At 32.7% G+C, this 17,979-nt stretch overlaps 3 protein-coding genes across 3 annotated transcripts; all 3 read left to right on the forward strand.

Annotated features, from left to right (window-relative positions):
• The first annotated feature begins 584 nt into the window (after positions 1–584).
• Positions 585–2,224, forward strand: LOC111679275 (protein will die slowly). Its single transcript, XM_023440814.2, has 3 exons — positions 585–1,149; positions 1,211–1,836; positions 1,897–2,224. Exons 1-3 carry the CDS (start codon positions 906–908, stop codon positions 2,083–2,085), a joined length of 1,059 nt encoding a protein of 352 aa, XP_023296582.2. The 5' UTR covers positions 585–905; the 3' UTR covers positions 2,086–2,224.
• Positions 2,225–3,261: 1,037 nt separating this feature from the next.
• On the forward strand, positions 3,262–6,342 carry LOC111679261 (ATP-binding cassette sub-family F member 1). The gene is made up of 2 exons (XM_023440796.2): positions 3,262–4,446; positions 4,506–6,342. Exons 1-2 carry the CDS (start codon positions 3,417–3,419, stop codon positions 6,125–6,127), a joined length of 2,652 nt encoding a protein of 883 aa, XP_023296564.2. The 5' UTR covers positions 3,262–3,416; the 3' UTR covers positions 6,128–6,342.
• Positions 6,343–6,832: 490 nt separating this feature from the next.
• LOC111679264 (copper-transporting ATPase 1) lies at positions 6,833–17,758 on the forward strand. Its single transcript, XM_023440802.2, has 4 exons — positions 6,833–8,234; positions 14,305–15,551; positions 15,614–16,414; positions 16,516–17,758. Exons 1-4 carry the CDS (start codon positions 7,145–7,147, stop codon positions 17,230–17,232), a joined length of 3,855 nt encoding a protein of 1,284 aa, XP_023296570.2. The 5' UTR covers positions 6,833–7,144; the 3' UTR covers positions 17,233–17,758.
• Positions 17,759–17,979: the final 221 nt, after the last annotated feature.

Genomic DNA, 17,979 nt, shown 5'->3' on the forward strand with positions numbered 1-17,979 from the left:
GCGAGGGTGATGCAAAATCACATGTACACAAAAGTTTCCATCACTTTTTACATATTGCCCTTAAGAAACAGATAGAAACTTTTGATGGAAACTTTGATCGATTTGCCAATCAAATGACCGGTTAAATGACTGTCACTGTTCTTGTAGGGACCGATGAAAAATGGTAGGCGGCGGTAGCGTATTATAAATTTCAACGGCGCCGGCTCAAATATTGTTTAAGTTCTATGTATGTTGTTTAAAAAATGTTTTCTATTGTAATTTTCTCTAAATGCATAAATATGTTATATAGAAAAAAAGTTCTTTTTTGTTTTTTAGAGTGCAAAATATCGCTATAGAAGTATTTTCTTCTAAACAGGGTTTACTATTACAAGTATTTATATACAAATTTGTTCTTAACAGAAGTGTGCAAATTGTTTTGTCTGTGAAAATTGGCAACTCAGATTTGTTTAAAGAAACTAAACTAAAAAAAACTTTTTGTGTCGACGACGACGCTTTTTGAGAAAAAGTGGCTGGCGACCAGCCGCCGTCTATATGAGCCGAGTCGGCTTGTATCTCTGCTTGTGTGTACTGTTTCTGCAAAAAAAAAGAAAATAATAAAAAAAGCACGAGTAAAAAGAAAATTTTATAAAAATTAACAAAAATTTTCATAAAATAAGAAAAAGAAAAATCCATTAACATATTTCAAAGTTTTTACCATTATAATAAATAGAACCACAATATATTTATTATAATTGCACGCGTGCTAAACGTCATTAGTTGATAGAAGTATAAAAACATATGCCTGCAGCGTTAGCAGCAGCAGCAGAAAATTTGACAAACAAGCAACAACAAAAAGCACGAGGTTTTGTGTGAAAGAATACATTGAATAAAAGTGGTTTTTAAACTAGAAAAAATATTCGTTAAAAATGGTGCCTATAGGACCAGTTCATGGGGGACATCCGGGAGTACATGCCCCTCAACCTTTGCCTACAGCACCCAGCGGACCAAATACTTTGCAAACTTCATCGCAGGGTAATACTTCCTCTTCGTCGAACAAGAGCTCTTTGTCCATCAAACCCAATTATACTTTAAAGTTTACTTTGGCTGGACACACTAAAGCGGTGTCGGCAGTTAAATTTTCTCCCAACGGTGAATGGTTGGCTAGTTCATGTAAGTTTGTAGAAGGAATTTTCAAATGGTAAAGTTTAATTGTTGTTTGTTTCTTCTATAGCGGCTGATAAATTGATAAAAATTTGGGGAGCCTATGATGGCAAATTTGAAAAAACCATTTCGGGCCATAAATTGGGTATTTCCGACGTAGCCTGGTCTTCCGATTCACGTTTGTTGGTGAGTGGCAGTGATGACAAGACCTTAAAAGTGTGGGAATTAAGTTCCGGCAAGTGTTTGAAGACCCTAAAAGGTCACAGCAACTATGTGTTTTGCTGTAACTTTAATCCGCAATCGAATCTTATTGTTTCGGGCAGCTTTGATGAGTCGGTGCGCATATGGGATGTGCGCACTGGCAAGTGTCTGAAAACTTTGCCCGCCCACTCGGATCCTGTTTCGGCAGTACATTTCAATCGTGATGGTTCTCTGATTGTTAGCTCCAGTTATGATGGTTTGTGTCGCATTTGGGATACCGCCAGTGGACAATGTTTGAAAACTCTTATAGATGATGATAACCCGCCTGTTAGTTTTGTTAAATTCTCACCCAATGGCAAGTATATATTGGCTGCCACTCTGGACAATACCTTGAAATTGTGGGATTATTCTAAGGGCAAATGTTTGAAAACCTATACTGGCCATAAAAATGAGAAATATTGTATATTTGCCAATTTTTCGGTTACAGGGGGCAAGGTATGTTTAAATATTGTTTCTTATATCAAATCTTTTACTTAAATTTTTCTCTCTTTCTAGTGGATTGTTTCGGGCAGTGAGGATAATATGGTTTATATATGGAATTTACAATCGAAAGAGGTGGTGCAAAAGTTGCAGGGACATACGGATACTGTTTTATGTACGGCCTGTCATCCTACAGAGAATATAATTGCTTCGGCGGCTTTGGAAAATGACAAAACCATAAAATTATGGAAGAGTGATACATAATTTTATACATTTTTAACAATTAGCTACAACTTAATGTGTATTTTAATTTTAGTTTCTTTTCTTATAATAAGGCTCCAACAAAACAAAAGAAATTTGCATTTCTTTAAAATAAAATTTCAAATTTTCCATAAAATTTATAAAAATATCGATAATTTTAACTTACCTTTGTAGTTTATTGAAAATTATGAAACAGATTTGGGGATATTTGGGTTTCCGGCGAAGTAAAGTTCCTCCCAACAGGTCGTTTATTGAAAATTATGAAACAGATTTGGGGATGATTAGGTTTCCGTGAAAATCAAGTTCCGGCCAACAGGCAGTAGTACAATTTCTTATTGGCGAACATTTATTTAACATATTAAACAAATAAAAATATTATTTTACACATAAATTGCTTTATTTTATCACAAACACTTGTAGACGCCCGAATAAACTTTCTTCCGGCCACGTTGAGACACCAACTTTTTTTGCTAACATTTTTTTCATATTTTTTAACTTAAACTTGTATATTTTAATGATTTTTTATTAAACATTGAATTGATTTATATAAATATGATCATATTTTTAATTATTTAACTTTTTTCATTATTTTTTCTTACAACAAATAATTGACTTTAGCTAATCACTATAAATATTTTTTTTTTACACATTTTCTTATTATTTTTATAGATTTTGCTATATTTATGCATGATTTCTTATTAAAACTACTTTTTTTCATTGAAACACTTGATTTTTTATAATATTTTCACTTTTTATTAAATTTCATTACGCGTTTCCTTGCACTTTTTACATTTCTTTAGCTAAACTGCTTTGGCGCCCATTTTAAAAGCTCAAGTTACAATGAAGGCGTCTGTAGTTTTGACAAGCCGTTAGAAAAATTAAGGCTGCCATACTGTTTGGAAAATAAACTACATTTTTTTTGAAATTAACAAGAAAAATCGTTGTTAAACTAGTTTCAAATGCAAATCAATCATAATTTAAAACATTTTGTTTTCAAAATTAACATAATTTCTTAGAAATTAGTTACTTTATACACAAAGAAAAATTCAAAATAAGAAAAAAATAGCAGTACGGCATTTCTTTTATATATAATAGCACTTACCAACACTGCTTTTCTTTGTCAACAATTCTCTACTGTGAATAAATGTATTATTGTTTTGACAATTTCATGACATTAGTGCAGTGTGTGTGTGTGATTTAAAAAAAAAATTGCATACGTCTCCACGTGAAAGTTGTATTCCTTACAAAATTTCACCCTTTTTTACAACAAATCCCCCTTTTGTAGTTAGCAAATTACTATTTAAATTATTATTTATTAATACCAACAAGCAAACATGTCTAAAAACAAGGCCAAGAACAAGAAAAATCATTTCGATGATGAAGATATGGATGAGCAACCAGCCAATATTGTAACAAAAAAATCACAAAAGAAAGGAAAAAAGGGTAAACGTGGAGGCGATGATTCTGATGATGATTTTGCTGGCAGTACCAGCCGCGTAAATGAAGATTTGGAAAGTGTTACTTCAAGTAATAGTAAGACATCATCGCAGCAGCCAGCGGCCAGCCAGAAAGGTAAAAAAGGCAAAAAGGGTAAGAAGGGTAAAGATGATTGGAGTGATGAGGAAGATGAAAAACCAGCACAACCTGTTAGTAAGAATAATAAGAAAAACAACAAAAAACATTTCGACTCTGATGAGGAAGATGAAGAGGTAGTAGCAGCAGTGGCCAAACCGGCAAAACAAAAACAACAACAGAAGAAATCTAAAAAGAATAAGAAAAAAGACGATTTTAGCGATGACGATGAAGAAGACATTGATTTGTTGAAAAAGGTAGCCGATGAGGAGGAAGACGAAGATGAAGAGGACGAAGAACCCGTGGTCATCGCTAAACCAGCCAAAAAGAACAATAAAAAACAAAAGAAAAATAATAAATTTGAAATGATGAGCGATGAGGAAGAAGAACAATTAGAGGAAGCAGAAGAAGAACCCGTAGAAGAAGAGAAAGAAGCACCTAAGGTAGCTGAGCCAGTAAAAGAAAAATCAGCTACACCTGAACCTGTTATAGAGGAGAAAATGGAAGATTTAGCTTTAGAAGATAAGGAAACCGAAGCACAGGACGAGGCGTCTGAAGCAGGCGAAAAAGTTAAGAAAGAAAGGAAAATGACCCACAAGGAAAAGAAAAAATTGAAAAAACAAGAAGAATATGAAAAACAAATGGAAATGATGACCAAAAAGGGTGGTTTGGGTCACTCTGATTTGGATAGCAATTTCACCATGTCTCAAGTGCAGAAAACTGCTGGACAAAAGGCTGCTCTAGAACATGCGGTAGATATTAAAATTGAGAATTTCACCATTTCCGCCAAGGGTGAGTAATCGTATTAAAGCAATTAGTAAGAAATAAAATTACCTTTCCCCTCTTTCTAGGTAATGATTTGTTTGTTAATGCCAATCTTTTGATTGCCCATGGTCGCCGTTATGGTTTGGTGGGTCCCAATGGTCACGGTAAGACTACTTTATTGCGTCACATTGCCACACGTGCCTTTGCCATACCTCCCAATATTGATGTTTTGCTTTGCGAACAAGAGGTGGTGGCCACCGATAAAACAGCTGTTGAAACCATTTTGGAGGCTGATGTTAAACGCATTAAACTTATGGCCAAATGCAAAGAATTGGAAGATCAATTTTCTGCTGGTGATTTAAGTGTACAAGAAGAACTTAATGATGTTTTTGCTGAACTCAAAGCTACAGGCGCCTACTCTGCCGAGGCTCGTGCTAGACGTATTTTAGCCGGTTTAGGTTTCAGTGAAGAAATGCAAAATAGAGCCACCAACAAATTCTCTGGTGGTTGGCGTATGCGTGTCTCTTTGGCTAGAGCTTTGTATTTGGAACCTACTCTTCTCATGCTTGATGAACCTACAAACCATTTGGATTTGAATGCTGTCATTTGGTTGGACAACTATTTGCAGGGCTGGAAAAAGACTCTATTGATTGTTTCTCACGATCAAAGTTTCTTGGATAATGTTTGTAATGAAATTATACATTTGGATCAAAAGAAATTGCACTACTACAAGGGCAACTACTCCATGTTCAAGAAAATGTATGTACAAAAGCGCCGAGAAATGATTAAAGAATATGAGAAACAAGAAAAACGCATTAAGGAATTGAAGGCACATGGTCAGTCCAAGAAGGCGGCTGAAAAGAAACAAAAGGAAGCTTTAACACGCAAACAGGAAAAGAACAAGTCGAAACAGCAAAAGCAGGATGAGGATGAAGGTCCAACAGAATTGCTGGAAAGACCTAAGGAGTATATAGTGAAATTCCGTTTCCCCGAACCTTCACAATTACAGCCTCCCATTTTGGGTTTGCACAATGTTACTTTTGGCTTTGAGGGCCAACCTAAACTATTTAAAGATGTCGACTTTGGTATTGATTTAACCAGTCGTGTAGCCATTGTGGGTCCCAACGGTGTGGGCAAATCCACGTTCCTTAAACTTTTGCTGGGAGAACTAGAACCTCAAAAGGGTGAACAAAGAAAAAATCATCGTTTACGGGTTGGCCGTTTCGATCAGCACTCTGGTGAACATTTAACTGCTGAAGAATCAGCCGCTGAGTATTTACAACGTCTTTTCAACTTACCCCATGAAAAGGCACGCAAAGCTTTGGGCTCTTTTGGTTTAATTAGTCATGCTCATACCATTAAAATGAAAGATTTGTCTGGTGGTCAAAAGGCTCGTGTCGCCTTGGCTGAATTGTGTCTTAGCGCTCCCGATGTTTTGATTCTTGATGAACCTACAAATAACTTGGATATTGAATCGATTGATGCCTTAGCTGAAGCTATCAACGAATATGAGGGTGGTGTTATTATTGTTTCTCACGACGAACGTTTGATACGTGAAACCGGCTGTACACTGTATGTTATTGAAGAACAAACCATTAATGAAATTGATGGTGAGTTCGATGACTACCGTAAGGAAGTATTGGATGCTTTGGGTGAAGTGGTCAATAATCCCAGTGTGGTGGCCAATGCTGCTGTCTTGCAAGAATAAGTTTTTAGACATTTGTGATTTATGGAAAATGTTATGATTATGGCTTTAGGAAATTTACACACGCAAAACAAGTCTTGTTGCAAAGGGGTCTTTAGCAATTGATTCAATTTTTTTTTTGTAATTCTATTTTTATCAAAAAGTATCATTTACAATTTTTTTTATTATTTAAAACAAGAAAAAAGAAACGAAAAATTAAACAATTGTTGAAGTTAAAACTCAAAAGAAAAACGAGAAATTAGAATAAATAGTGCAACAAATTTTTAACAAAGGTAAGTTTTTAAAAATAAATTAATTAATTTTTGTTCTTAATAAAGATTTGTTTTTACAAAATATGATGTCATGTAAGAAATTATATAATTCAAACGATGAATGTTTATCAATTAAATTTGGGAAAATCAGGGGCATATTAAAGAGTTTAAAAATTAAATATAAATTACGAGAATTTAAATGCTGATTTATTAAAAAAAAACTAACGTTTACCTAAGAAAATATTAAATTTCATACAAAATCTTTTATTTTTCTGTTTCAAATACAAAAAACCGTTATAATTAAATTTGCCTTATTAAAACAAGCTGGCATCCTTATAAAAGTGCTGCCAAGTTTGGTTATTATTTGTAATTTACTTTTTATCAACTTTCCAAACAAGTGTTAGTAATTTTGACATTTTCATTATTTTAACATGACATTTGTTTTAATTCCACATTCTTATTGTCCGTCAGTCAGTCGATTTATTCAGTCCAAATTGTGGGGAACGGGTTTTTAACGCTTATTGGAAACGGTAGTGAGGTGTTAGCGCAGTACTAAGAAGAAAAAAATATAAATATTTTCCTTTTGAAATGTGATAAAAATTAACAAAATTATTAATTTGCTAAAAATGTTAAGTGAAAGAAAATTAAAACGAATATAAAGCTAAATAAAGATATCTAACAAAAATTTAATAGATTAGGAGAGGTGTTATAAAAAACGGGAGAATAAAAAAAGTGGAAAAAATAAAAAAATTTACAAAAGCAATGCACTATGAACAAAGTAGACGATAAGACAAACAATACAATAACAATGGAGCAACAACTGCCTTTCACTACAGCGAAAAATACTGAAAACCTAGTGGAGCTGGATACATTGAACATAATGAACAATACAGATGCGACAAATACGCACAAAGAAATACGATTGCCTATTATAGGCATGACCTGTCAAAGTTGTGTAAGAAATATTGAAGGCAATATGGCCACAAAACCTGGTATAATCTCCTGCCGAGTGGAGTTAGACGAAAAAGCTGGTTATTTCAGCTACGATACGACACAGACAAATCCCACAAAAATTGCCTTTGAAATTGACGATATGGGCTTTGAATGCTCTTATAATGAAGAAAATGTAAATAATGGACAAACACATCAAGAAAATGGACAAACAAATGACAAATGCCTGGTGCGTGTTATAGGCATGACCTGTCAAAGTTGTGTTAAAAATATAGAAGGTAATATAGGCACTAAAAAGGGCATTAAAAGCATTAAGGTTAGTTTAGAGGACAAACAGGCGTTAGTGGAATTTGATGCAACTATACTAAACTCCAAAGAAGTGGCCGAAATGATTGACGATATGGGTTTTGAGGCCAGTGTTTTAGATACAAATTCACCCCTCAAAAATAGTCCCATAATAACGAACAACAAAAATTCCCATACACCCTCATCTTCTCCCAAAAAATCACCCACCACCAATGGTCATGCTACCACTTTGGCCATAGAGGATCAATTACTTTCCAAATGTTTTCTTCATATACGTGGTATGACTTGTGCCAGCTGTGTGGCTACTATAGAAAAACATTGTCGCAAAATTTATGGCATTGATAGTATACTGGTGGCTTTATTGGCTGCTAAGGCGGAAGTTAAATACAATGCCAATGTCATTAGCCCGGAAAGTATAGCAAAATCTATTACGGAATTGGGTTTTCCTTCGGAATTGATAGAGGAACCCAATAGTGGTGAGGCCGAAGTAGAGATTGAAATTAAAGGCATGACTTGTGCTTCCTGTGTTAATAAGATTGAGACTCATGTGCGTAAATTGAAAGGTGTAACAGCTGCTGCGGTTACTTTAATAACTAAACGGGGTAAGTTGTCGAAAAATGTTACAAGATATTTGCAGGTTTTTAAGGAACACAGATCAGTGAATAAAGTCTTTGGAAGCTTTAGAGCCTATACACTAATGTAAACACTGATCTGCAAAATAATCTGCTTAATCTATGCATTAGACTTAAAATCAATCTAAAGACTGCTTTTAAAGATCAAGAAATAGACTGGTCTATATATCAATCTATAGACTGATGTGTAGAGCAATCTATAGTCTTATATTTAGACTGATCTTTAATTTGGCTTATAATTTTTAAACTTAACTTTTTACATTAAATGGAAAATATTTAAAATTTATTAAGATCACGACATCAACATGTGTTTTTTTTACTAATTTCGAAAAGTTATTTATTGTTTTTTTGTTAATGTATAAAACATTTTTATCTGCTCTGTAGATTTTAAAGACTGGGGGATGTAAAGAACAATGATTTCATTATTCTTTTGTTTAATAAAGATACAAATGATCGAATTATTTACTTTTATATGCGTTCTACATATTTTTGTATGTATGCATGTAACTGTGTAGCATGTTAAATGTAATGAATCATTACATATTTTCAGTTACAATTACGAATCAGAAAATACATTCAATTTAAGGGAAATTACCAGATTAAAATAAGAGAAAATTAATAGATTGTTTTTTAAAATTATTGAAATAAGAACAATATTAATAAAAAACCTTGAACATAACTCTCCATTAAACACCAACTTCCCCTTCAATACTCTATAAACTTCAATTAAATTGAAATTTTTATAAGATTTGTTGTATTATTAAATAAACAACAATATCAAGGTTTTTTCCTTAACTTTTAAGGTTTTGCTTAAAATTTCATAAAATTACTATAAAAATGTTAAGAAAAAAGCAAAAAAACAATTGACCAAAAACGTTAAAAGCATTAAATAAAGTTTTACATTTGTTGTTATGTCTTTCTTAAGCAACAATTTAAAATATGATAAAAAAAAAACATATATACGTTATAAAATCATTAACAATTAAGAGGGTTTTTTTTAAAAGTAAAAAGTGAAATGTAAAACTGTTAAACAAAAAAAAAATTTTATGAATTTTACACAATTCCCTCGAAAACTTTTTGTTTAATTCCCTGTAACAAAAGAAACGTGCTAAATGCAAAAATAAAATGAAACAAACACATTACTCATTTGTGATTTCATAAAGTTATAAGTTTGTTATAAATATTAAAATATATAAATAAATAAGAATTTAAGAATTTTTTATACTAAAATTTTAAATATTTCTTAAGTAAGTTGTTGGAAAAAAGTGGTGTAGAGAGATGAAGCTAAAAAGTGATGTAAAGATGAGACTAAGGAGTGATCAATAGTGTGATGAAGAGATGGGTCTAAAGACTGCTTTGTAGAAAAATCTAGGTGGAACTTTAAAGGAGTCAATAGATTGTTCTATAAATGAATTGTGATTGATCTTTAGAGCAGTCTAATTGATCTATTAAGTATTTTATATATATATTGATCTATAGAGTAATCTTTATATTGACCTTGCTACAGATTGATCTATAAGCCAGATTTTGGAAGGATCTATAGTCTATATATTAACTATATCAGTCTATACAGATTGATCTTTAAGCCAGTCTATTGATCTATAGACCAGTCTATAGATTGATCTAGATCAGTCTATAGAGCAGTCTATAGATTGATCTATAGACCAGTCTATAGATTGATCTATAGACCAGTCTATAGATTGATCTATAGACCAGTCTATAGATTGATCTATAGACCAGTCTATAGATTGATCTATAGACCAGTCTAAAGATTGATCTATAGACCAGTCTATAGATTGATCTATAGACCAGTCTAAAGATTGATCTATAGACCAGTCTATAGATTGATCTATAGACCAGTCTATAGATTGACCTATAGACAAGTCTATAGATTGATCTATAGACCAGTCTATAGTTCGATCTATAGACCAGTCTATAGATTGATCTATAGACCAGTCTATAGTTCGATCTATAGACCAGTCTATAGATTGATCTATAGACCAGTCTATAGATTGATCTCTATACTAGACTATAGATTGGTCTATGGATGTATTGATTGTTTTATAGATCACTGTTTTAGTCAGTCTATGGTTTGATCTCTGTACTAGACTATAGATTGGTCTATGGATGTATTGATTGTTTTATAGATCACTGTTTTAATTGAGCTTTATATTAGTGTATAGAGCAATAGATCAATTTATAGACCAGTATATAGATTGATATAACTACCAGTTTCTTGATTAATCTTAAGATCTTTTTACATGACAACTACAAACATCTTCACATTAAATAGTTCAACTTAATTATGTTTTGTAAGCACTTTTTTTCTAAAAACAAAAATAATAAACAAATAACTAAATGCAAACAAACTTAAATTATAAAGACAGACAAAAGAATAAAAATTTTTTTCATTAGAATTATAAACATGTTATTTGCAAATGAAATGATAATTTCACGATGTTAGATAACAGACTAAAACAACTCCCTTAATAACTAAAAGACGAAGAATGGGAAATAACTAATTATATACTATTTTCATATTTTAAATATTTGTTGCTTCAAGTTATCACATAAATAAATAATTATTAGTTAAATACAATGATTTGTGTATAAAAGTGAATTTGTTTTTTTCCTTTCTTTTTGTTTTCTTCTTTTTTTCTCGTTTTACACTTTAAAGAATGTCTAATTAAAACTCAAGCAGAGAACAACAAAATCACACAAAAAAAGCAGAAGGGCAATGAACGTATAAAATTTTATTTGAAATTGTGTCAAATGAAAACACTTTTTTAGATATAAATCGTAAGAATGAAAAGTTCATGAAAAGTAAATTTTTCAATTTTACTTTTTTTTGTTGAACAACTAAATGTGTAGTTAAAATATCTATAATTAATTTAATTTATGACCCATTTATTATATTGCAGTTAACACTTTTAAAGGCCAGATTATGATTGTTTCAAATGATAAGCTCAATGTTAACTATGAAAATGATAGAATTTTTAACAATATGGTGGTGATTTTATTATGCTGAAAACTAAACTATTGTAAAAAAATAGAAATTATAAAATTTTTAGTTTTTATTTTTCTTTCATTGATTGTAGTTTTAAATTTAACAAGTATACGCTCTTGCTTGAAAGATCTCTCGCAGTATTAATTAAATCTTTTGTATAAAATAGAGAAAAACATCAATTGACTATTGTTATTGTTAATTTGGTCAAGATCTTTTAGTAAAAGTGAAAATAAATATGTATTCTTTGTAAGATACGAAAGCAGTTCGTAAAGTTTTCAAAGAATGGAAAAAGTAGCAAAAATTTAAGACCTATAGATCAATCTATAAACTGGTCTATAAATCAATCTAGAAACTGGTCTATAGATCAATCTAGAAACTGTTCTATAGAGCAACCTATAGATTGGTCCATAGATCAATCTATAGACTGATCTGTAGATCAATCTATAGACTGGTCTGAAGATCAATCTATAGACTGGCCTGTAGATCAATCTATAGACTGATCTGTATATCAATGTATAGACTGATCTGTAGATCAATCTATAGACTGATCTATAGATCAATCTATAGACTGATCTGTAGATCAATCTATAGACTGGTCTGTAGATCAATCTATAGACTGGTCTGTAGATCAATCTATAGACTGGTCTGTAGATCAATCTATGGACAGGTCTGTAGATCAATCTATGGACTGGTCTGTAGATCAATCTATAGACTGGTCTGTAGATCAATCTATAGACTGATCTGTAGATCAATCTATAGAATGGTCCACAGATCAATCTATAAACTGATCTTTAGATCAATCTATAGACTGATCTGTAGATCAATCTATAGACTGATCTGTAGATCAATCTTTAGACTGCTCTAACGATCAATCTATAGACTGGTTTATAGATCAATCTATAGACTGGTGTATAGATCAATCTATAGACTGGTCTATAGATCAATCTATAGACTGGTCTATAGATCAATCTATAGACTGGTCTATAGATCAATCTATAGACTGGTCTATAGATCAATCTATAGACTGGTCTATAGATCAATCTACAGAATGGTCTATAGATCAATCTACAGAATGCTCTAACGATCAATCTATACACTGGAGTATATAGCAATCTATAGACTCGTCTATAGATCAATGTATAGACTGGTCTATAGATCAATTTGAAGTTTATAGATTAACCCATACACTGATCTTTAAATCAACCTATAGACTCCTCTATGCAACAATATGTAGACTAAATCTAAAGACTGTTCTATTTCTTAAGTTTCGTCTACTATTATTCATTTCCATTGTTGCTATTTACTTAAGATATTACAATATCACTTTCTTAATAACATTATGTAAATATTTATTACATTTTAGTTATATTTTTTGCACCAAGTACTAATAACCTCTTATCTGTAAACGACACACACTCATTCATTCGTTTACCTTTAATTAAACAATCACTGAAATTATAAATTCATTTTTAAGTCATTTTCAAATTGTCCCAATGATTAATTAAGCATTTTTTGCGAGGGTATTATAGAGAATTTAGTCTTTTTAATAACTGGCCATACGTGTTGGTTTGCTGGAGCTTATCTCTGCATTCATCATTAAAAACTAACTAACCGACATAGAGTTTTTGTGTTGTTTATGGTGGGGCCGGGCGGTTTAATTTAGAGCAGCAACAACAAAAAACCTATATTAACTATTTTCGTTTATATGTCACTGCGAAAAAAACAACACATCTAACTTATGTTTGCTATTTTATTGCTAATTTATAACATATAAAATAAATTTTAACATAAACTTGTTTTTCGTTTTATTTTCTTAAAATTTTGTTTTGGTTTATTTTCATGCACAGAAAATAAAAACCAAACAAATTTATTTAAAAAAAGAAAATAAAAAATAGTATAAGCAAAATATAGCAATACAATAAAACTATCGAGAAATGTAGTAAGAGAGAGAGAGAGAGGGTAGGGGAATTTGTAAATGTTTTTAAATAAATAATAGTTCAATAACAACAAATATTATTTTATGCATAATTAGACATGATTGAATGATAACTTTTGCTTTTTCAGGCCTGTTAATTTTATTGTAGTTATTTTTTCTTAAAGGAAATGAGTTATTTTCTTATAATTAGTCATTTTCTCATTTTTCTTTTTACAAGAGTACAAAGATCAATTTATAGACTGATCTATAGATCGCTTCACAGACTATAGATTAAACTATAAACTGGCTTATTTGTGAATATGTAGAATGGTCTAAAGATCAATCTATAGACAGTTATATAGATCAATATATAGATTGCTCTATAGAACAATCGATAGACTATTCTAAAGATCAATTTATGGACTGTTCTATAGATCGATCTATAGCCTGATCTATAGACAAATCTATAGACTATAGATCACTTTATAACAAGGTCTGTAGAAAACTCTATAGACTGTTTAATAGATAACTCCATAGACTGTAGTTAACTTTATAACTGGTCTAAAGATCATTCAAAAGACAAGTCTATGGATCACTCAATAGACTGGTCTATACATCACTCAACATTCTAGTCTAGAGATCGCTCTATAGACTGGTTTATAGACAACTCTGTAGACTAGTCTATAGATCACTCAACATACTGGTCTTTAGATCACTCGGCACACCTATCTATAGATCACATAACAGACTAGTCTATGGATCACTCTATAGACTGGTTTATATATAACTACATAGACTGGTCTGCAGTTCACTCAACAGGCTGTTCTAAAAATCACTTAACAGACTGGTCTATTGATCTCTCTCCCTCTCTCTCTCTCTCTCTGGTTCATAGATCACTTTAAAGACTGGTCTACAGATCAATCTATACACTTGTGTATTATTTTATAGATCTATCTAGAGATCACTCTATAAATATGTTTTCAAATCATTCTAATGTTTCATCTATAAAACATCTTATAGATCAATCTAAAGATCAGTGCACACCTCAATTGTTTAGAATATGTTTTATCTTAATAAGAAAAAAACACACACATATTTATAAATACCTTTTTTTCCAGGAAAATTCCGCTATAATACCGAACTGACTGGTCCTCGTAATATATGTGAAGCTATCGAACAATTGGGCTTTGAAGCCCATCTACTTTCCGGCAAAGATAAAATGGCCCACAGTTACTTAGAACACAAAGAGGAGATACGCAAATGGCGTACAGCTTTTCTTGTTTCACTCATATTCGGCGGACCCTGTATGATTGCCATGATCTATTTTATGGCCGAAATGGGCAATAAAGGACACGCCAATATGTGCTGCATAGTGCCGGGTCTTTCAATGGAAAATTTGGTAATGTTTTTACTCTCCACTCCCGTGCAGTTCTTTGGTGGTTGGCATTTTTATGTACAATCCTATAAGGCCATTAAACATGGCACCACCAATATGGATGTATTGATTTCTATGGTAACCACTATATCCTATATATACTCGGTGGCAGTGGTTATAGCGGCCATATTAATGGAACAAAACTCTTCACCATTGACATTTTTCGATACACCACCCATGTTGTTGATTTTCATTTCATTGGGCAGATGGTTGGAGCATATAGCTAAGGGTAAGACCTCTGAGGCTTTATCAAAGTTGTTGTCCTTAAAGGCAGCCGAAGCGGTATTGGTGGAAATCTCTAAGGATTTTGAAATTACCTCGGAAAAAGTCATATCGGTGGATTATGTACAACGTGGTGATATTCTTAAGGTTATACCAGGTGCCAAGGTTCCGGTAGATGGCAAAGTTTTATACGGCCACTCGACTTGTGATGAATCGCTGATTACGGGTGAATCTATGCCGGTAGCTAAACGTAAAGGTGCTGTAGTTATAGGTGGCTCTATCAACCAAAATGGTGTTATATTAATATCAGCCACACACACGGGTGAGAATACTACACTGGCACAAATAGTACGCTTGGTGGAAGAGGCTCAAACCTCTAAAGCTCCCATCCAGCAATTGGCCGATAAGATAGCGGGCTATTTTGTGCCGTTTGTTGTGGTAGTCTCAAGTGTTACGTTGATAGGCTGGATAATAGCAGGTTTCATAGATCCGGGCTTGGTGCCAGTAGCCAGCGAACATAAGGCACACATGGACACCAACACCATAGTGGTGAGTTATGCTTTTAAGTGTGCTTTAAGCGTTTTGGCTATAGCCTGTCCCTGTGCTTTGGGCTTGGCTACACCCACAGCGGTAATGGTGGCTACTGGTACGGGAGCCATAAATGGCATTTTGGTTAAAGGAGCCACTGCTTTGGAAAATGCTCATAAGGTGAGGTTTTTCTCATAAGTAAAAGTGACGAATTGTTTAAAACTGTAATTTCATTTCTTTAGGTTAAAACTGTGGTCTTTGACAAAACCGGCACCATTACACACGGCACACCCATGACTTCTAAAGTTATAATGTTTGTTAAACCGGCCGTGTGTAGTTTAGCTAGAGCTCTTACCATAGTGGGAGCCGCAGAGTCGAATAGTGAACATCCCATAGCCTCGGCCATAGTACGTTTCGCCAAAGAAATGTTGTCTCAAGAATCATTGGGTAAATCCGAAAACTTCCAGGCGGTTCCTGGATGTGGCATTAAAGTCACCGTCTCCCACTATGATTCAGCCTTAAGACAAGCTTGCAATGCGGAAAAAATCATCAATTTCGAAAATAGTTATCGTTCACATGGCAATAATATACAACAAGCACCCATACAATTGGAAAATGGTGTTTCCATCACCGAACTCATTTCTCATCCTGCTGAAACACAACGTATACTAGCCGCTCAACAGCAACAACATTTACAATTACTACAATTAGATGATAATCACCCAAACGCCGAGCCAGTAGGTGATGCTGTTAATGCCATTTTGGGCAATGAAATCCAAGTACTTATTGGTAATCGTGAATGGATGTTGCGTAATGCCATTAATGTTTCCAGTGAAATTAATTCCGCTATGATTGAAGAGGAATCTAAGGGTCATACTGCCGTGTTGTGTGCTTTAAATGGTCAATTAGTTTGTATGTTTGCTGTTTCGGATATGGTTAAGCCGGAGGCTCATTTGGCCGTCTATACCTTAAAGAAAATGGGCATTGAGGTGATATTATTGACGGGAGATAATAAAAATACTGCAGCTAGTATAGCCAGAGAGGTAAGAGCAAGTTTTTCAAAATGAAAATCTCAAATCCTAAATAATTTTTAAAAATTTTTCAAAATTCTCTTAATTTTTAATTAAAAATTTCTTTCCTAAAGGTGGGCATCACTCGTGTATTTGCTGAAGTTTTACCCTCCCACAAGGTGGCTAAAATCCAGGGTATACAAGAGTCCGGCAAACGTGTGGCCATGGTGGGTGATGGTGTCAATGATAGTCCTGCTTTAGCTCAAGCTGATGTTGGCATAGCTATAGCAGCGGGTACAGATGTGGCAGCTGAGGCAGCCGATGTGGTGCTTATGCGTAATGATCTCTTAGATGTGGTGGCCTGTTTGGATTTGTCACGCAAAACTGTAAAACGCATACGATACAATTTCCTTTTCGCCAGTATGTATAATCTTTTAGGTATTCCCCTGGCCTCGGGTATATTTGCACCCTTTGGTATTACATTACAACCCTGGATGGCATCGGTAGCCATGGCGGCTAGTTCGGTGTCAGTGGTATGTTCTTCTTTGTTATTGAAATTCTATCGTAAACCTACCGCTGTTACTTTGCGCACTGCTGAGTATATGCAATATGTAGCCACCTCTAAAGAACGTGAACCGGATCAATTGTCTTTGCATAGAGGTTTAGAAGATTTACCCAGACGTCGTGCTTCCAGTACCTCGTTGTTATCACGTATATTACTACGCTCGGGTAGCGTTAAAATGGATCCTCATCAAGACTCTTTATTGGCTGGAGATGAGGGTGATTATATACAACCAAAAATTGTTAAAAGTAAAAATCTACAAGACGTTACTGAAATGCAAAAACTTTAAAATTGAATTATTTAAGAAAATAACAACAACAGGACTTTTGTCTTTCCATTAACGTCATTTTTTTTTTTTTTTAATTAAGGCGATCAGTCATTAAACATGCAACAAATTATTATTGTTATTCATTTAAAATATGAACTAAATTTTCCTTATTTTTTTGTATATTTTTCTTCACAAATTTCCTTAATTAATTGGAAAGTTATGTGTTAATTTTATGTTTTTGTTAATTTTTTTTTTCGTTATTTTTTTCTTCGAACATTTATTAAAACAAAAAAGATATCTAAAAAACTTTATAATAAGCCAATAATATAAACTGTGAATACTATTAAGATTTATTTAAATTTCTAATATTGTATTTTTTTGTATATTATATGAAAAACTATAAAACAAAGAAAGAAATGTGACCAGCAATTGCTTTTTTTTCAGGCAGATGCTCAAAACTATATGAAAACAAAAACAAATATATTATTGTTATAAATCTAAATAAAACATATTTTTTTATACGAATCCTTAAATATATATACATATATAAAAAAAACCAATAATAAATAAAGACCCCATAACCAGTAAAATTATGAATTTAATTTAATTATTTCTTTTCAGTCGCTAGTTTAATTTTGTATCAGTCATAGTTGTTTATTTACATATCACTTTGCTAGCCGAGACACAAACCTAACCAAACCCAAAAAGTGTTGCCCACTTTCAGCTGTCACTAGAAAACACAAACACATTGACTTGGCTAAAATAAAA

This window comes from Lucilia cuprina, chromosome 3 (assembly GCF_022045245.1).
Source record: "Lucilia cuprina isolate Lc7/37 chromosome 3, ASM2204524v1, whole genome shotgun sequence".
NCBI classification, from domain to species: Eukaryota; Metazoa; Arthropoda; class Insecta; order Diptera; family Calliphoridae; genus Lucilia; species Lucilia cuprina.